This window comes from Scyliorhinus canicula, chromosome 15 (genome assembly GCF_902713615.1).
Source record: "Scyliorhinus canicula chromosome 15, sScyCan1.1, whole genome shotgun sequence".
Taxonomy (NCBI): Eukaryota; Metazoa; Chordata; class Chondrichthyes; order Carcharhiniformes; family Scyliorhinidae; genus Scyliorhinus; species Scyliorhinus canicula.
The window spans coordinates 79,513,271-79,534,933 of record NC_052160.1 but is presented as its reverse complement, the minus strand read 5'-3'; the positions used below and the strand labels follow the sequence as shown (position 1 = coordinate 79,534,933).

General features: G+C 46.8%; 1 protein-coding gene across 1 annotated transcript in view; it reads right to left on the bottom strand.

The window, feature by feature from the left end:
• The window catches only part of LOC119978160 (myosin-binding protein H-like), a 226,472-nt gene extending 205,191 nt beyond the window's left edge, over positions 1–21,281 (bottom strand). The window contains exon 1 of the mRNA XM_038819597.1: positions 21,174–21,281. Within this exon, the coding sequence (XP_038675525.1) occupies positions 21,174–21,281 (108 nt within the window). The remainder of the gene's footprint in view (positions 1–21,173) is intronic.
• Positions 21,282–21,663: the final 382 nt, after the last annotated feature.

Sequence of the window (21,663 nt, the reverse complement as noted above, 5' to 3'; positions counted from 1 at the left end):
CTCTCTGTAATCTGAAGACTAAATCAATCCTGGTAATTTAAAATGAATAACAGTAGTGACTTTAACCTGATGTGCTTCTGGTAATAGGTGTTTTAAGTCTTATGGATGTTAAAAGGAAAGCTTAAAGGATTACTTAGTGTTGTATTCTTGGGGGGTTGTATTTGAATTAATGGTTACTAAGATGTTCACTGTATGTTTTAAAAAGGTTAACTTGAGTTCATAGAATAAACATTGTTTTGCTTTAAAAATCTTTACCATTTCTGCTGTCCCACATGCTGTAGAATGGGCCGTGTGCTCCCCATACCACAATCTAGTGAAATCTGTGGGTCAGGTGAACTCCATGATACACTTTGGGGTTCTCTGAACACCGGCCCATAACAAATGGGGGCTCGAGGGGGATAAAAGTCTATCTATTGGATTGGCTTAGTGAACTTAAAGGCAGTGAGGGGTGAGCATATTGTGGTTGCTTTTCAGGTGTGGCAGGTAGAGAGTGTGTTGTGGACAATGGCTCTTTCAGAGGCTCTGTAGATTTTGGGGGTGGAGACGGTCACACGCAGTACCTTATGGACAGAGACTAAAAGCAGACTGTTAGATTTGGCAAAAACATTGCAGTTAACATTACTTGACAAAATGCAAAAAGATCAGTTAATTAAGGCGGTGGCTAAGCATTTAAAGTTGCCAGAGATACAGTTTGGCTCATTGGAAATGGCAAAAATTTAGTTACAAATTAAACAAATGGAACATGAGAAAGAATTAAAGCAGCTTGAATACGAGAGAGAGAGAGAGAGGAAAAAGAAAGAGAAAGAGAGAGAGAGGAAAAAGAGAGAGAAGAAAGGAAAACAGAAAAAATAGACCTACTAGAACAAAGAGAAAGAGAAAGGGAGATACAGATCGGTGAAAAAAGATAAAGAGAGAGAGTTTGAACTTCCGAAAATGGCCATGAAACACGAGTCAGTTAAAATTGGCAGACGTTAAGGGAAACATACAGTTAATGGATAGTGATGAGGATAGTGAGAAAGAGCGTCATAGTCGAAGGCTTGATGGGAATCTATATAAATAGATTCATAGATTAAATAGATTCCAACCATTGCCAAGGTTTGAAGAGAAGGAGGTAGAAGCCTTTTTCATTTCATTTGAAAACATAGCTAAACAAGTGAAATGGCCAAAGGACATGTGGGTATTACTGATTCAAACAAAGCTGGTAAGTAGGACTAGTGAAGTGTTTGCATCGCTACTGGAGGAGGTATCTGAGGTGTATGAGGAGGTGAAAAAATCCACCGTAGGTATATATGAACTAGTGCCTGAAGCCGACAGACAAAGGTTTAGAAATTTAAGGAAATAATTTGGTCAAACATACATGGAGTATGAAAGGCTGAAACAGAGTAATTTTGATAGGTGGATAAGGGCTTTAAAAATAGACCAAATGTATGAAGCTCTCAGAGAAATTATACTTTTGGAGGTGTTTAAAAATTCAATTCCTGATGTAGTGAGAATTCATGTGGAAGAGCAGAGGGTTAAAACTGCGAGATAGCTGCAGAAATGGCAGATGATTATGAATTAGTTCATAAATCAAAGATTGGTTTCCAACATCAGTTTCAGCCGGTGAGGGATAGAAACTGGGGACGTGAGAAATACTCAAGTGGTAAAGGTAAAGGTGACCTTACGGAAAATTAGAAGGAGAGTGTACCTCACATTAAAAAAGAAATCCAGGAGGGTGGAAAAGAAATGAAAATTTTCAAATGTTTTCACTGTAATAAACTAGGCCATGTAAAGTCACAGTGTTGGTGGTTGAAGAAAAGCACTGGGAAGGCTGATGTGGTAAATCAGGATAAGACAGTGGGGTTTGTTAAGGTAGTAAAGGAAAGCCCAAGTGAAGCGAAGGAGGTGCAAAAGGTTGTACAGCCTGATCAAGAGGTGATTGATAAGAAGGTGCCAAATCTCTTTAAAGAATTGACTTCTGTGGGTAAAGTTTACTCATATGTATCAGGAGGAGCAGGTACAGAAGTCTCAATTTTAAGAGATACGGGAGCTAGTCAATCTTTAATCGTAAAAGATGAGGAGTTATGTAGTTTGGGAAGAATGTTGCCAGAAAAGGTGGTAATATGTGGAATTCAGGGTTACAGGAGTAGTGTTCCATTATATAAGGTACGGTTGGAAAATCCAGTGGAGAGTGGTGAAGTAGTGGTAGGAGTAATAGAGAAATTATCTTGTCCAGGAATACAGTTTATCTTCGGTAATGATATACAAAGAACAAAGAACAAAGAAAATTACAGCACAGGAACAGACCCTTCGGCCCACCCAACCTGCGCTGATCCAGAGCCTTTATCTAAGCCTGTCGCCTATTTTCCAAGGATCAACTTCCCTCTGATCCCCGCCCATTCATATATCTGTCCAGATGCATCTTAAATGATGCTATCATGCCCGCCTCTACCACCTCCGCTGGCAAAGTGTTCCAGGCACCCACCACCATCTGTGTAAAAAACTTTCCACGCACATCTCCCTTAAACTTTCCCCCTCTCACCTTGAAATCGTGACCCCCTTGTAATTGACACCCCCACTCTTGGAAAAAGCTTGTTGCTCTCCACCCTGTCCATACCTCTCATAATTTTGTCGACCTCAATCAGGTCCCCCCTCAACCTCCGTCTTTCTAACGAAAACAATCCTAATCTACTCAACCTTTCTTCGTAGCTAGCACCCTCCATACCAGGCAACATCCTGGTGAACCTCCTCGGCACCCTATCTACAGCATCCACATCCTTCTGGTAATGTGGCGACTAGAAATGCATGCAGTATTCCAAATGTGGCTTAAACAAAGTCATATACAACTGTAACATGACCTGCCGACTCTTGTACTCAATACCCCGTCCAATAAAGGCAAGCATGCTGTATGCCTTCTTGACCACTCTATTGACCTGCATTGCCACCTTCAGGGTACAATGGACCTGAACACCCAAATCTCTCTGTACATCAATTTTCCCCAGGACCCTTCCATTGACCGTATAGTCCGCTCTTGAATTAGATCTTCCAAAATGCATCACCTCGCATTTGCCTGGATTGAACTCCATCTGCCATTTCTCTGTCCAACTCTTCAATCTATCTATATTTTGCTGTATTCGCTGACAGTCCTCCTCGCTATCTGCAACTCCACCAATCTTAGTATCATCTGCAAACTTGCTAATCAGACCACCTATACCTTCGTCAAGATCATTTATGTATATCACAAACAACAGAGGTCTGAGCACGGATCCCTGTGGAACAACACTAGTCACCTTTCTCCATTTTGAGACACTCCCTTCCACCACTACTCTCTGTCTCCTGTTGCCCAGCCAGTTCTTTATCCATCTAGCTAGTACACCCTGAACGCCATACAACTTCACTTTTTCCATCAACCTGCCATGGGAAACTTTATCAAACGCCTTACTGAAGTCCATGTATAGGACATTTACAGCCCTTCCCTCATCAATGAACTTTGTCACTTCCTCAAAGAATTCTATTACGTTTGTAAGACATGACCTTCCCTGCACAAAACCATGCTGCCTATTACTGACAAGTCTATTTTCTTCCGAATGTGAATAGATCCTATCCCTCAATATCTTCTCCAACAGTTTGCCTACCACTGACGTCAAGCTCACAGGTCTATAATTCCCTGGATTATCCCCGCTACCCTTCTTAAATAAAGGGACAACATTCGCAATTCTCCAGTCCTCCGGGACCTCACCCGTGCTCAAGGATGCTGCAAAGGTATCTCTTAAGGCCGCAGCTATTTCATTCCCTCAGAACCTGGGATAGATCCCATCTGGACCTGGGGATTTGTCCACCTTAATGCCTTTTAGAATACCCAAAACGTCCCCCTTCCTTATGCCGACTTGACCTAGAGTATTTAAACATCCATCCCTAGCCTCAACATCCGCCTTGTCCCTCTCCTTTGTGAATACCGATGCAAAGTACTCATTAAGAATCTCACGCATTTCCTCTGACTCCATTCATAAATTCCCTCTTTTGTCTTTGAGTGGGCCAATCCTTAAACAGCTGCGCCCAGTCCACATTCCCTAGCTCCTGCCGAATTTTGTTATAATCTGCCTTTCCCCAATTAAGCACTCTTCCTTTAGGACCACTCTCGTCTTTGTCCATGAGTATTCTAAAACTTACGGAATTGTGATCGCTATTCCCAAAGTAATCACCGACTGAAACATCAACCACCTGGCCGGGATCATTCCCCAATACCAGGTCCAGTATGGCCCCTTCCCGAGTTGGACTATTTACGTACTGCTCTAAAAAACTCTCCTGGATGCTCCTTACAAACTCTGCTCCATCTACGCCTCCAACACTACACGAATCCCATTCAATGTTGGGGAAGTTAAAATCTCCCATCATGACCACCCTATTGCTGCTACATTTTTCTGTAATCTGTCTACATATTTGTACCTCTACTTCACGCTCGCTTTTGGGAGGCCTGTAGTAAAATCCCAACAATATTACTGCACCCTTCCTATTTCTCAGCTCCACCCATATTGCCTCAGTGCTCAAATTGAATCCCCTGCGGTCATCTCCCTCCAAAACAGGTATACCGTTTTGGATACTGTTGGGGGAGATGACTCACCAGGGGAAGGCAGTAGTAGCCAGGCTCATGGCACCGTGGCTGGCTCTGCTGCACAGAAGGGTGGGAAAAATACTGGCAGGGCTATAGTCATAGGGAATTCAATTGTAAGGGGAGTAGACAGGCGTTTCTGTGGTCGAAAACGAGACTCCCGAATGGCATGTTGCCTCCCGGGTGCTCGGGTCAGGGATGTCTCCGATCGGCTGCAGGACATACTGAAGGGGGAGGGTGAACAGCCAGTTGTCGTGGTGCATATAGGCACCAACTATATAGGTAAAAAAAGGGATGAGGTCCTACAATCAGAATTTAGGGAGTTAGGAGATAAGTTAAAAAGTAGGACCTCAAAGGTAGTAATCTCAGGATTGCTACCAGTGCCACGGGACAGTCAGAGTAGAAATTCAAGAATAGTCAGAATGAATACATGGCTTGAGAGATGGTGCAGGAGGGAGGGGTTCAGATTTCTGGGACATTGGAACCGATTCTGGGGGCGGTGGGACCATTACAAACCAAATGGTCTACACCTGGGCAGGACTGGAACCAATGTCCTAGGGGGTGCTTTTGCTAACACTGTTGGGGAGGTTTTAAACTAATGTGGCAGGGGGATGGGAACCAGATTAGGAAGTTAAAGGTCAGTAAAGAAGCAGCAACTAAAGCCAGTAAGGTACGAGACAATAAACTCAATGTGACTAAGGGGAAGAGTAGACAGGGAAGAGATGATGAACGCGAAGGTGGTCTGAGGTGCATTTGTTTTAATGCGAGAAGTGTAGCAGGTAAGGCAGATGAACTTAGGGCTTGGATCAGTACCGAGGAATATGATGTTATTGGTATTACTGAGACTTGGTTGAGGGAAGGGCAGGACTGGCAACTGAATATCCCAGGGTATAGATGCTTCAGGAGGGATAGAGATGAGGTAGAAGGGGTGGAGGAGTTGCATTACTTGTCAGAGATGATATCACAGCTGTGATTAAGGAGGGCACGATGGAGGATTCGAGCACTGAGGCAATATGGGTGGAGCTGAGAAATAGGAAGGGTGCAGTAACATTGTTGAGACTTGACTACAGGCCTCCCAAAAGCGAACATGAAGTAGAGGTACAAATATGCAGACAGATTATAGAAAAATGTAGGAGCAATAGGGTGGTTGTGATGGGAGATTTTAACTTCCCCAACATTGAATGGGATTCGTGTAGTGTTGGAGGCGTAGATGGAGCAGAGTTTGTAAGGAGCATCCAGGAGAGTTTTTTAGAGCAGTATGTAAATAGTCCAAATCGGGAAGGGGGCATACTGGACCTGGTATTGGGGAATGATCCCGGCCAGGTGGTTGATGTTTCAGTCAGTGATTACTTTGGGAATAGCGATCACAATTCCGTAAGTTTTAGAATACTCATGGACAAGGACAAGAGTGGTCCGAAAGGAAGAGTGCTAAATTGGGGAAAGGCAGAGTATAACAAAATTCAGCAGGAGCTAGGGAATGTGGATTGGGAGCAGCTGTTTAAGGGTAAATCCACATTTGAAATGTGGGAGTCTTTTAAGGAAAAGTTGATTAGAGTGCAGGACAGACATGTTCCTGTGCAAATGAAAGATAGAAATGGCAAGATTAGGGAACCATGGATGACGGGTGAAATTGTGAGACTAGCTAAGATGAAAAAGGAAGCATACATAGGATCGAGGCAACTCAAAACTGATGAAGCTTTGGAAGAATATCGGGAAAGTAGGATGAATCTCAAATGCGCAATAAAGAGGGTTAAAAGGGGTCATGAAATATCTTTGGCTAACAGGGTTAAGGAAAATTCTAAAGCCTTTTATTCGTATGTAAGGAGCAAGAGGGTAACTAGAGAAAGGATTGGCCCATCCAAAGACAAAAGAGGGAATTTATGCGTGGACTCAGAGGAAATGGGTGAGATTCTTAATGAGTACTTTGCATCGGTATTCACAAAGGAGAGGGACAAGACGGATGTTGAGGCTAGGGATGGATGTTTAAATACTCTAGGTCAAGTCGGCATAAGGAAGGGGGAAGTTTTGGGTATTCTAAAAGGCATTAAGGTGGACAAATCCCCAGGTCCAGATGGGATCTATCCCAGGTTCTGAGGGAATGAAATAGCTGCGGCCTTAAGAGATATCTTTGCAGCATTCTTGAGCACGGGTGAGGTCCCGGTGGACTGGAGAATTGCTAATGTTGCCCCTTTATTTAAGAAGGGTAGCAGGGATAATCCAGGGAATTATGGACCTGTGAGCTTGACGTCAGTGGTAGGCAAACTGTTGGACAAGATACTGAGGGATAGGATCTATTCACATTTGGAAGAAAATAGACTTATCAGTGATAGGCAGCATGGTTTTGTGCAGGGAAGGTCGTGTCTTACAAACCTAATAGAATTCTTTGAGGAATTGAGTTTAAATACTCTAGGTCAAGTTGTCATACGGAAGGGGGAAGTTTTGGATATTCTAAAAGACATTAAGGTGGACAAGTCCCCAGGACCGGATGGGATCTATCCCAGGTCTCTGCCTCACTTGCTGAGATTTTCCAGCATTTTCTCTTTCAAGACACACCCAGACATGCGTACAGGGATTCTGGACCCTCCCAGCCGTCCCCATGTAGGGATGTACGCAATGACGACAATGGCATGAATGAAATGTTGAACAGCTTCACTCCAGCTCAAAGACGTTCTATGCTTGATTCTTCAAAAAACTAATGGACCCCACTCTTAGTGATTCCTTCCATATTTCTCCACATGCACTTTTGAAACAGAAAAATGATGGACTATATATTTTGCTAAGAGTGGGAGGTCTTCATATCGATTTTATTTTTGCCTCGTTCCCTGGTGCAATTTAAAATACTCCGACCTAAGCCAGTTCGTGCGCACACTTGCCACAGGCGCCTGGTACAGCAATCGCACCCACCAAATAAAGCCTCCCACAGGTACTTCCACTCCACCCCATAGAAAGCTTTCTCTGCATCCATCGCTGCCACAACCTCTGCTTCCCCTCCTTCCGAGGGCATCACAACAATATTTAAAAGCCTCCACACATTGGCATTAAGATGCCTGCCCTGAACAAATGCAGTCTGGTCTTCTTTCACCCCCGGGACACAATCCTCTATCCTCATGGCCAAGATCTTAGCCAATAGCTTGGCATCCACATTTAGAAGCGAGATTGGCCTGTAAGACCAAACACTACACAGGATCCTTCTCCCGTTTCAGAATGAGTGTGATCGAGGCCTGTGACACTGTAGGGGGGAGGATTCCCTTCTCTCTCGCCTCATTAAAGGTGCTCATCAGCAATGGGCTCAATGTCTCTGAAAATCTCTTTAAAAATTCTACCAGATAGCCATCTGGCCCCGGAGCTTTGCCTGACTGCATGCCCACTATCCCATTAATAATTTTATCTATCTCCATCAGGCCCTCCTCCACCCTCGGGAACCTCAACTGGTCCAGAAATTGCCTCATCCCTTCCGCTCCCGGGGGTTCCAACTCCATATCATTTGCTGTAGAATTCCTTAAAAACTAAATTCACCCACTCCGGGTCTGAGACCAAGCTTCCCTCCTTATTCTTTACTCCCACAATCTCCCTGGTTGCCTCTCTCTTCCTAAGCTGGTGCGCCAGCATCCTGCTTGTTTTCTCCCCATACTTATAGACCGCTCCCTAAGGCTTTCTCAGCTGTTCTACTGCTTTAGAGATTTAGTGATTTAGTGATTTAGAGATTTAGTGATTTAGAGATGTGGATCAGAAATTGGCTAGTTGAAAGAAGACAGAGAGTGGTGGTTGATGGGAAATGTTCAGAATGGAGTTCAGTTATGAGTGGCGTACCACAAGGATCTGTTCTGGGGCCGTTGCTGTTTGTCATTTTTATAAATGAGCTAGAGGAGGGAGCAGAAGGATGGGTGAGTAAATTTGCAGATGACACTAAAGTCGGTGGAGTTGTAGACAGTGCGGAAGGATGTTGCAGGTTACAGAGGGACATAGATAAGCTGCAGAGCTGGGCTGAGAGGTGGCAAATGGAGTTTAATGTGGAGAAGTGTGAGGTGATTCACTTTGGAAAGAATAACAGGAATGCGGAATATTTGGCTAATGGTAAAATTCTTGGTAGTGTGGATGAGCAGAGGGATCTCGGTGTCCATGTACATAGATCCCTGAAAGTTGCCACCCAGGTTGATAGGGTTGTGAAGAAGGCCTATGGTGTGTTGGCCTTTATTGGTAGAGGGATTGAGTTCCGGAGCCATGAGGTCATGTTGCAGTTGTACAAAACTCTAGTACGGCCGCATTTGGAGTATTGCGTACAGTTCTGGTCGCCTCATTATAGGAAGGACGTGGAAGCTTTGGAACGGGTGCAGAGGAGATTTACCAGGATGTTGCCTGCTATGGAGGGAAAATCTTATGAGGAAAGGCTGATGGACTTGAGGTTGTTTTCGTTAGAGAGAAGAAGATTAAGAGGTGACTTAATAGAGGCATACAAAATGATCAGAGGGTTAGATAGGGTGGACAGCGAGAGCCTTCTCCCGCGGATGGAGGTGGCTAGCACGAGGGGACATAGCCTTAAATTGAGGGGTAATAGATATAGGACAGAGGTCAGAGGTGGGTTTTTACGCAAAGAGTGGTGAGGCCGTGGAATGCCTTACCTGCAACAGTAGTGAACTCGCCAACATTGAGGGCATTTAAAAGTTTATTGGATAAGCATATGGATGATAAGGGCATAGTGTAGGTTAGATGGCCTTTAGTTTTTTTCCATGTCGGTGCAACATCGAGGGCCGAAGGGCCTGTACTGCGCTGTATCGTTCTATGTTCTATGTTCTATGTTCCCTGTGGTCAACAATTCAAACTCCGTCTGTAGCTCACACCGCTCCCTCAGGAGCCCCGCATCTGGGGCCTCCGCATAACTTCTATCCACCCGAAGTATCTCCTCCACTAATCTCTCCCTCTCCACCCTTTCCTTCTTTTCTCTATGAGACTGGTTCGATATAAGTTCCCCTCTAATAACTGCCTTCAGGGCTTCCCAGACCGTCGCTGCCGAAACCTCTCCCGTGTCGTTTGTTTCCAGGTCGTTCTGGATATTCTTATTCACCCGCCCACAAACCACCTCGTCCGCTAACAACCCCATGTCCAGTCTCCACAGAGGATGCTGCCCTCTCTCCTCCCTAAGCCGCAAATCCACCCAGTGCGGGGCATGGTCCGGGACTGTAATCGCCGTGTAATCCGTCCCCCCCACCTTTGGGATCAACGCTCTGCCCAGAACAAAAAAGTCAATACGGGAATAAACTTTGTGGACTTGGGAGAAAAAAGAAAACTCCTTTACCCTCAGCCGTGTGCATTTCCAGGGGTCTACGCTCCCGATCTGCTCCATAAAGTCCTTCAATTCTTTTGCAGCCGCCGGCCTCTTCCCTGTCCTGGATTTTCAGCGCTCCAATTCAGGTTCAATAACCGTATTAAAGTCCACTCCCATGACCAAGTTGTGTGACTCAAGGTGTAATGAACTCCAATTAGCTTTATTGGTTGGCCAATTGGAGTATGAGCTCCCTCAATGATAGCTCATTGAGGGGGCCCATATAAGCTCCTGTGTAGGCTTTGTGAGCCAGTCTTAAGTTGACTGGACTGCTAGCAGCACTGTTTGTAGCTGCTCCTGTGACATCGTTATTGTAAATAAATATTGGTGTGGTGACGGAACTCCTGCCTCCCGTGGTTTACTACACAAGGTCTGAGATTTTGCCTAACACGCGCCTCATAAAATCCCCCTCATCCCAGTTTGAGGCGTAGATGTTCACAAGCACCACTCATACCCCCTCCAGCTTCCCACTCACCATTCTATACCAACCCCTTTATCAGCTACTATTCCTCCAGCCTCAAATGCCACTCGCTTACTGATCAAAATTGCTACGCCCCGGTCTCCGAGTCCAGCCTGACTAACCCAACCCATCCTTTCTCTCATCTGGTCTGTGACCTTTAGATGTGTCTCCTGAAGCATTGCCATGTCTGCCTTTAGTTCCTTTAAATGCGCGAACACGCGCGCTCTCTCAACTGGCCCATTCAGACCGCTCACGTTCCACGTAATCAGCCTGGACGGGGGGGGGGGGGGGGGTACCACCCCCCCCCCCCCCCGCCCCCCGCCGACTAGCCTGCATCATCACCTCACGGCTCTTAAATTCAATCCCTCTGCTAATGAACGCTAGCACACCAGAGGCCTTTTTCACAGCTCTATCCACTTGAGTGGCAACTTTCAAAGATCTATGAACATAGACCCCAAGATCTCTCTGCTCCTCTACATTGCCAAGAACCCTACCGTTAACCCTGTATTCCGCATTCATATTTGTCCTTCCAAAATGGACAACCTCACACTTGTCAGGGTTAAACTCCATCTGCCACTTCTCAGCCCAGCTCTGCATCCTATCTATGTCTCCTTGAAGCCGACAACAGCCCTCCTCACTATCCACAACTCCAACAATCTTCGTATCATCTGCAAATTTACTGACCCACCCTTCAACTCCCTCATCCAAGTCGTTAATGAAAATCACAAACAGCAGAGGACCCAGAACTGATCCCTGCGGTACGCTACTGATAACTGGGCTCCAGGCTGAAGATTTGCCATCCACCACTGCTCTCTGTCTTCTATCGGTTAGCCAGTTCGTTATCCAACTGGCCAAATTTCCCACTATCCCATGCCGCCTTATTTTCTGCATAAGCCTACAATGGGGAACCTTATCAAATGCCTTACTAAAATCCATGTACACTACATCCACTGCTTTACCTTCATCCACATGCTTAGTCATCTCCTCAAAGAAGTTAATAAGACTTGAAGGCAAGACCTACCCCTCAAAAATCCGTGCTGACTTTCCCTAATCAAGCAGTTTCTTTCCAGATGCTCAGAAAACCTATCCCTCAGCACCCTTTCCATTACTTTGCCTACCACCGAAGTAAGACTAACTGGCCTGTAATTCCCAGGGTTATCCCTATTCCCTTTTTTGAACAGGGGCACGACATTCGCCACTCTCCAATCCTCTGGTACCACCCCTGTTGACAGCGAGGGCGAAAAGATCATTGCCAACGGTTCTGCAATTTCATTTCTTGCTTCCCATTGAATCCTTGGATATATCCCATCAGGCCCGGGGGACTTGTCTATCCTCAAGTTTTTCAAAACGCCCAACACATCTTCCTTCCTAACAAGTATCTCCTCGAGCTTACCAGTCTGTTTCACACTGTCCTCTCCAACAATATGGCCCCTCCCGTTTGTAAATACTGAATAAAAATACTTGTTCAAGATCTCTCCTATCTCTTCAGACTCAATACACAATCTCCCGCTACTGTCCTTGATCGGACCTACCCTTGCTCTAGTCATTCTCATATTTCTCACATATGTGTAAAAGGCCTTGGGGTTTTCCGATCCTACCCGCCTAAGATTTTTCATGCTCTCTCTTAGCTCTCCTCATCCCTTTCTTCAGTTCGCTCCTGGCTATCTTGTATCCCTCCAGCGCCCTGTCTGAACCTTGTTTCCTCAGCCTTACATAAGTCTCCTTCTTCCTCTTAACAAGACATGTCAACCATGGTCCCCTCACTCGACCATCTATTCCCTGCCTGACAGGGACATATATATCAAAAACACGTAGTACCTGTTCCTTGAACAAGTTCTACATTTCACTTGTGTCCTTCCCTGACAGCCTATGTACCCAACTTATGCACTTCAATTCTTGTCTGACAGCATTGTATTTATCCTTCCCCCAATTGTAAACCTTGCCCTGTTGCACACACCTATCCCTCTCCATTACTAAAGTGAAAGTCACAGAATTGTGGTCACTACCTCCAAAATTCTCCCCCACTAACAAATCTATCATCTGCCCTGGTTCATTACCAAGTAACAAATCCAATATGGCCTCCCCTCTGGTCGGACAATCTACATGCTTGGAGAATGAGAAAATGGGTGAGATTCGTAATGAGTAATTTGCATCGGTAATCACCGAGGAGAGGGACATGACAGATGTTGAGGTTAGGGACAGATGTTTGATTGCTCTAGGTCAAGTCGGCATAAGGAGGGAGGATGTGTTGGGTATTCTAAAAGGCAGTAAGGTGGACAAGTCCCCAGGTCCGTATGGGATCTATCCCAAGTTACTGAGTGAAGTGAGAGAGGAAATAGCTGGGGCCTTAACAGATATCTTTGCAGCATCCTTGAACACGGGCGAGGTACCGGAGGACTGGAGAATTGCTCATGTTGTCCCTTGTTTAAGAAGGGTAGCAGGGATAATCCAGGTATTTATAGACCGGTGAGCCTGATGTCAGTGATAGGGAAGCTGCTGGAGAAGATACTGAGGGATAGGGTCTATTCACATTTGGAAGAAAATGGTCTTATCAGTGATAGGCAACATGGTTTTGTGCAGGGAAGGTCCTGTCTTACCAATTTAATGGAATTCATGTCATATACATGGTCTTCAGTAAGGCATTTGATAAGGTTCCCCATGGTAGGCTGATGGAGAAAGTGAAGTCTCATGGGGTCCAGGGTGTACTAGCTAGATGGATAAAGAACTGGCTGGGCAACAGGAGACAGAGATTAGTAGTGGAAGGGAGTTTCTCAAAATAGAGAACTGTGACCAGTGGTGTTCCACAGGGATCCGTGCTGGGACCACTGTTGTTTGTGATATACATAAATGATCTGGAGGAAGGTATAGGTGGTCTGATTAGCAAGTTTGCAGATGACACTATGATTGGTGGAGTAACAGATAGTGAAGGGGACTGTCAGAGAATACAGCAGAATATAGATAGATTGGAGAGTTGGGCGGAGAAATGGCAGATGGAGTTCAATCCGGGCAAATGCTAGGTGATGCATTTTGGAAGATCCAATTCAAGAACGAACTATACGGTAATTGAAAAAGCTCTGGGGAAAATTGATGTACAGAGAGATCTGGGTGTTCAGGTCCATTTTACCCTGAAGGTGGCTGCGCAGGTCGATAGAGTGGTCAAGAAGGCATACGTCATGCTTTCCTTCATCAGAAGAGATATCGAGTACAAGAGTTGGCAGGTCATGTTACAGTTGCACAAGACTCTAGTTCGGCCACATTTGGAATACTGCGCACAGTTCTGGTCGCCACATTACCAAAAGGGTGTGGATGCTTTGGAGAGGGTGCAGAGGAGGTTCACCAGGATGTTGCCTGGTATGGAGGGTGCTAGCTATGAAGAGAGGTTGAGTAGATTAGGATTATTTTCGTTAGAAAGGCAGAGTTTGAGGGTGGACCTCATTGAGGTCTACAAAATCATGAGAGGTATAGACAGGGTGGATAGCAAGAAGCTTTTTCCCAGAGTGGGGGACTCAATTACTGGGGGTCACGAGTTCAAAGTGAGAGGGGGAAAGTTTAAGGGAGATGTGCATGGAAAGTTCTTTACGCAGAGGGTGGTGGGTGCCTGGAACTCATTGCCGGCGGAGCTGGTAGAGGCGGGAACGATAGCGCCATTTAAGATGTATCTAGACAGATACATGAATGGGCAGGGAGCAGAGGGATACAGATCCTTAGAAAATAGGCGACAGTTTTAGATAGAGGATCTGGATTGGCGCAGGCTTGGAGGGCCGAAGGGCCTGTTCCTGTAATTGTTCTTTGTTCTTTGTTCAACATAGAAGCATGGAATCTCTACACTGCAGAAGGAAGTCATTTGGCTCATCCAGTCTGCACCGACCCTCTATGTACCTAGGCCCACTCTCCCGCCCCATCCCCGTCACCCCACCCAATCTTATAGACTCTAAGGGGCAATTTAGCATGGCCAGTCGACCTAACCTGCACATCTTTGGACTGTTGGAGGAAACTGGAGAATCCGGAGGAAACCCACGTAGACACAGGGAGACCATACAAACTCCACACAGTCATCCAAGTTTGGAAAAATGCCTGACTCATTTCCCACATTTCTGTCCTCACTCCATTCCCCTCCCTCCCAGAACCACAATAGGATTCCCCTTGCCCTTATTTTCCACCCCACCAGACTCCACATTCAATCATTCAACATGATGTGGAGATGCCGGCGTTGGACTGGGGTGAGCACAGTAAGAAGTCTTACAACACCAGGTTAAAGTCCAACAGGTTTGTTTCAAACACGAGCTTTCGGAGCACGGCTCCTTCTTCAGGTGAATGGAAAGGCTTGTTCCAGAAACATTTCTGGAACAAGCCTTTCCATTCACCTGAAGAAGGAGCCGTGCTCCGAAAGCTCGTGTTTGAAACAAACCTGTTGGACTTTAACCTGGTGTTGTAAGACTTCTTACTGTGCCCATTCAACATGATGTTACCATTAAACACATCTTCCCCTCACCTTCCAACAATCCAAAGGGACTGTATAATTCCTGACACACTCGTCAACTCCTCTATCACCCCCAACATCTCATCTGCTTCCCATGGCACCTTCCCATACAATTACAGGAGGGGTAAGACCTGCTCCTTTATCTTCTCCGTCCTCACTGTCCAAGGGTCAAAACACTCCTCCCAGGTGAAGCAGCGATTCACCTGTACTTCCTTCACTTTAGTCTCTATATTCACTCCTCTACATTGGGGAGGCCAAAGGCAGATTGGGTGTTGACTTTGTGCAACATCTTCACTCGATCCACAAACATGACTCTGACCTTCCCGTCGCTGACTATTTTAATTCACCATCTTGCTCTCATGGTCACATGTCTGTCCTCAACCTTCTGCAATGTTCCAGTGAAGCTCAATGCAAACTGGAGGAGCAGCACCTCATCTTCCAATTAGGCAGGTTACAGCCTTCTAGACTCAGCATCGAGTTCAACAACTTCAGACCATGAACGCTGACCCCAGTTTGATTTTATTTTACCATGTGCCGATCTGAATCTAGTTTTTTTTGTTTTTTTTTGCTTTTAGACACAGCATTTCATTATTCTACTGTTTACACTCACTCTGGATAACTGCTTTGGTTCTTTACAGCCACCATCCCCACTCCCTTTGCCTTTTGTCCCTTGATGTTGTTGTTATTTAATCCCTCCACCCTCTCCCCTATCCCAGACCTTCCCTATTGTTCCACCTCCCCCTTTTGTAGAATCATAGAATTTACAGGGCAGAAGGAGGCCATTCAGTCCATCGAGTCTGCACCAGCCCTTGGAAAGAGCACCCAACTGAAGCCTACACCGCCACCCTATCCCCATAACCCAACCTAACCTTTTTGGACACTAAGGGCAATTTATCATGGCCAATCCACCTAACCTGCACATCTTTGGACTGTGGGAGGAAACTGGGGCACCTGGAGGAAACCCACACTTCTATAAAAAATTTGCCCTGCCCCTGGCCCTGAATTTAAGGGACATGTTCACAGACTCGCTGGCGAGGGGCACCCTACCTCCTATGCTAACACAGGCCACGATATTGCTGATACCCGAAAAAGACAAAGACCCGACAAAATACGGCTCATACAGACCCATTTCACTGCTAAATGTAGGCGCGAAGATACTCGCAAAGGTCCTGGCCAAAAGGCTGGAGGGTTGTGTACCAGAGGTGGTCGCAGAGGACCAGACGGGCTTTGTCAAGGGTCGGCAGCTTACTGCGAACATCAGGCGGCTGATGAATGTAATAATGACCCCCCCCCCCCCCCCCCCCCCCAACCCCGGGGAGAGAACACTGCAGGTGATCATCTCCCTGGACGCAGAAATGGCCTTCGAAAGAGTCGAATTGAAGCACCTCCTTGAGGTACTGGAGCTAGGGGCAGGGTTCACCTTCTGGGTGAAGATCCTGCACAACGCTCCCAAGCCGAGCATCCGAACCAACACCACCACCTCTGAATACGTCCAGCTGCACAGAAGCACATGGCAGGGATGCCCACTGTCCCCTCTCCTGTTCGCCCTGGCAATCGAACCCCTGGCGATCGCCGTGCGGGGTGCGAGAAGCTGGAAGGGCATCCAAAGGGGAGGCAAGGAGCACCGAGTCTCACTCGATGCGGATGACCTGCTCCTTTATGTCTCAGAACCACAGGAAGGCCTGAGAGCAATCATGCAGCTCCTGAAAGAGTTTGGAACCTTCTCGGGTTATAAACGTAAGCTGGGTAAGAGCGAGGCATTCCCGGTGAACCCAAATGGGGGAGGGACAGAGCTGGAGGGAATCCCATTCAAATTAGCCCAAACAAATTCCGCTACCTGGGTATTTGGGACTGGTCACAGATCCCTCAGTGGAATCTGATCAGCCTGGCGGAAGAAGTCAAAAAGGACCTACAGAGACGGGACACTTCCCATTCTTCCTGGGTGCAGACACAAGAACAAAGAACAAAGAAAAGTACAGCACAGGAACAGGCCCTTCGGCCCTCCAAGCCTGTGCCGACCAGGCTGCCCGTCGAAGCTAAAATCGTCTGACTTCCGGAGTCCGTATCCCTCTATTCCCATCCTATTCATGTATTTGTCAAGCTGCCCCTTAAACATCACTATCGTCCCTGCTTCCACCACCTCCTTCGGCAGACGATCAAAATGAACGTACTACCGAGGTTCCTCTTCCTGTTCAGATCGATACTGATATTTATCCCCAAGGCCTTTTTCCACAATATAGACTGATGTACCATCAATTGGACGCGAGACAAGATGAAGGTCCAAACTTAGGCTTTAATCAGCTAGATGTTAGCCCGGTGGTCGCCCACAGTGAAAGGCCGACCGCCGGGACCTCTGGGTACTTACACCCCGCCTTGGAGGCGGGGTCTACTTGCCTCTCGAACAATTGGTGAGCAGTCACATGACTAGTCTCAGCAAATCAGCCGAGAGGCACATGACCAGCCAGAGCCAATGGGAAACCGGTGCTCTGCACCAATGGCAGCGCTCCTAGTCATACCACCACATAGACAAAATGAGCATACCTCCCACTGGCCTCATGTCCATTCTCCTGCAGGTCCTCCAGCCGATGCCATTGGTCCATCCCAGGTGGCACCCTCTCCAGTTTCCCATGGGAACACCTCGGAGGATCGAGGCATCACAGCTGTCATCACCACCCTCCGCCAGCGCAGATACACGCACCCGGGTGGGAAACGTTGGTTGACAGGCTTCTGGGGCACAATCTGGTGAGCACCACATAGCTGCTGATAAACATCAGGTGGAGCCAGGAATCCCGGGCGAGACAGCAGTTGGAGGCCTGCTGAATCCCCGGACCCAGCTGGGTCCCAGTCTGATGCTGAGCCTCTGGTAGGGAGGTTAGGGAGAGGCCAGGACATTGAGAGGGAGGTGTCAGCAACACGCCAGCAGGTCCATAGCTGATTGGAGGAGTCCCAGAGGCTACGGGTGCAGGAAATGTCGCGGGCAATGTGTGGCACCGAGGCCAACACTGCTAGGGTGGCGACTGCAGTGGAATCTGCTGCACCATCAGTGAAGGTGTCCAAGGCGTCGGTGACGGCCATGGCTGAGGGTCTAGGTAGAATGTCCAACTCGCTGAATGATGTCACCCAGTACCAGGCCAACCTTGATGAGGTTTTGCTGAACATGTCCCGCTCTCAGATGGGAATGGCCAAGGCCATGCAGAGATTGTTCCAGTCACTGGAGGAGCATCGCCGAGGGCATTGACACGATGGCACAGACCATGGAGACTCGCTGGCAGAGCCAGATGATGCCAGCTGCCTGAACCAGCTGCCCTTCCATCCCAAGTTGAACCCTGGGGCCCTTTTGGCACCAAGCGGGAGGACGGGGCACTGGGTACCAACCCATACCCGTCCCATGGAGTGGCGACGGTGGCACCCACCAGCTCCCCCGAGTTTCACCCCTCTGATGAGGCTGCGTCTCGCAGCCAGCACACGGGACGGGGCGGCACGGCTGTGCATGTGTCATCGCCAAGTGAGCCAGAGCCCTCCAGCCCCCAGAGGACGCACCTCACAGTCCCTGGGTTAATTCCATTTGCAAAGTCCTGATTTTAAAACGACTGACCACTGTAGAAGGGAAGATCTTTTGGGTTCAGGATGACCTTCAGACAACACCAGCCTGGTCTAGGCGAGCACAGCTGAGTCTAATAGACTAGGCCACAGGTTGTTTCTGCCTGGGAGCTGGAACCTACAAAGGAGAGAGAAAGACACAGACTGAGAGCTTGTCAGCAAGGGAGGATTCCGGAGCTGCTGAATTGCCCCATTGGGAAGAGGAGGCTGAGGAGGAGGCAGCAGCCAACAAGGTTGACAGCTGTGAAAGGAGCAAGAGAGAAACCATAAGATCAACAAGCAGGACAGTTATAATTGAGAGGAGGTTGCTTTATGCACTTTACTATTCAGGTGAAAAGCGACCCAACTGTCCCATTTTTTGACAGGACAGTGCTGTTATTTCTGAAGGGATGTGAGAAACCTCCTGGAGTGGAGTTGCACTCTGTACCAGGTGACTCCCTCTGTTATTCATGCAGCTGCACAGCCCTCCTGCCATCAGCCACAAGGTGGCGACGGAGCCCACAAGCTGGTTTGAATCAAATTTTCCTCTGGAATTCTGTGGATTTTGGCTAAATCTCTGCGACTCTTGACCACCACCAAGGCTGCCTCCGCGTGGCTGTTTTGATTTGGCCTTCATAGTGACAGGGAACATTTAAAGAGAACAGTGAGTAAAAGGCCACACATGGCGGACTGACTGCAGAATGTGAGAGGGAGAGCGAATGAGACAGAGCAGGTTCCAGCAGGGGGCTGGGTTATAACCACCGCAGTGACACTCATCTGCCATTTTTATTATTTATTGACATAAATCTTCCAGTCAGCTTTGGAGCCCTTATTTCCCATCTGATCAGACAGAATAATACCCACTTACCCTCCCCCGAACTTGCTGAGGAACAATCGAGGCTCTGTCCAAACTACCTCAGTGCCGGAAATCTCCAAGATGTCAGCCAGGGAATCTGGGAACAGGCCAAGATCCCTCTTGATGGCAGACGCTGCTGTATTCTGGGAAGTAATGTTTAAATGTCCCAAAGCTTCTGTGGTGGCTCGATAAACACTCTGGAGGTTTCCAGTAGTAAAGGGGTTTACTAAGGAAAGGCAAAGGCTGATATATACACAGACAGGGAGAACAATAGGATGGGTCTTAGCTCTCCCACTCCAGGGTCCACACTGCCCACGGTCCTGCTCCCAGGGCCCTGTGCTTACTCGTTTTTGGCGGGGGTTCGTGTGCTCCTGAGCCAGTCAAATAAGCCACCAGGCCCATCCCCTTAAAGGGGCCACATTACTACATCCCTCCTCCCTTTAGTCCCTTATTACTTTTTACACATTAACTAAATAAAGGTTCCATATACATGTTAAAGGCATTAGCAAAGAGAGAGTTTATCAAAGAGTCAGTCGATGCAGGGACTTCCGAGTCCTCCCGGATGTCCTTAGTCCCACCACAGGCTTAACAGCCTCCAGCGTAGTCATGTTGTGAGTGCTGTATTTCTGAACTTGCACAGAAACCAATACAGGCTGCAGAACAAAGGCCATAACCTGCTACTCTCTCCAGAAAGGCTGTTTTCTTTAAACTACAGAGAACCTGAATGAGTGAATCCACAGAGAAGACCAATACTGGCTGCAAACAGAGACTTTAATCTGCAAGCTTGCTGTGAAGGAAACAAAGACTCATTTTCCTTTTGCTTATGACTTTTTACCCCTTTTTCTCCCTTTGTGTTTGTCTGTCGTGTGTGTGTATGTGTGTGTAGAGGGGGCAAGTATAAGTGGGAATTAGGGATTTATTAATAGATAACCAGTTGTATTTGCTGGAGATTTAGGTCTAACATAGAGGGGAAATATACCGTAAATGGCAAAACTCTTAGGAATATAGAAAGTCAGAGAGATTTGGGCGTGCAGGTCCACAGATCTTTGAAAGTGGCAACACAAGTGGACAAGGTGGTCAGGAAAACATATGGAATACTTGCCTTCATTGGACGGGGCATCGAGTATAAAAACTGACAAGAATGCGACATGCAGAATCTTGGTAAGGCCGCACTTGGAATATTGCGCACAATTCTGGTCGCCACACTACCAGAAGGATGTGGAGGCTTTGGAGAGGATGCAGAGGAGATTTACCAGGATGTATCTAGTCTGGAGGGTGTTAACTATGTGGAGAAGCTGAGGTTGAGAGGTGACCTGATAAAGGTCAACAAGATTATGAAGGGCATGGATAGAGTGGATGGGCAGACACTCTTTCCCAGGATGATGGAGTCAGTCACCAGGGGGCATAGGTTTAAGGTCCGTGGGGCAAAGTTTAGAGGAGATGTGTGCGGCAGATTTGTTACGCAGAGGGTGGCGAGTGCCTGGAATGTCTGCCAGGGGAGGTGGTGGAAACAGATACATTAACGGCGTTCAAAATGCGTCTTGACAAACACATGGATCGGATGGGTATAGAGAGATTCGGCACAAGGAAGTGCTGAGGGTTTTGGCAAAGGTTGGTATCATGACCGGTACAGGTTTGGAGGGTCGAAGGGTCTGTTCCTGTGCTGTATTGTTCGTTGTTCTTTGTTCATTATAGTTTTTGTTGGAGATAAACAATAATTCTGTTTACAGTTACAAACCTGGTGATTGCCAGCGAGATGTGAAGATGTGGACATTTACCCCGACATTGTCTTTGAGATGGAAGGTTTCCGGTTACCATTTGCCAGAGAATGAATATGAAATCCATTAAAAGATAATGCACATAATAACATTCCTGTCAAGTCTCACTTACCTGCCAGTGTGCACAAAATAGAGTAACATTTTTAACATAACCGATCACAGCTGTGTCTTCAGCTGCCTCAGTCCTGAGCTCTGGAATGCTCTCTCGCAATCTTTCCATCTCTTCAACTCTCTCTCCTCCTCATTTCAAATACTGGGTACGTCTTTAATCAAAGAACAGCTGACCGAGTATCTACTTACAGCTGACCGAGTATCTACTTATGTATATTCTCAGTGTTTAATTTTGTTCACCGTAGATTGAAGATAATTTAAAAAATATATTTTTATTCAGTTTTTTAATATTAAATATAAATAGAAACAATATAAAAAATAATCATAATAGCAATACAGTCCCTCCCCTCCCGTTTCAATAATAAACAACAAATCTCTCCAAGCCCTTCCCCATTCATATTTTCCTTTAACAGGTAATGGTGATCAACTCTTTCAAGTGCAAAATGAACGGCTGCCATCTATTGTAAAATTTGTCAATTGGTTCTTCACTG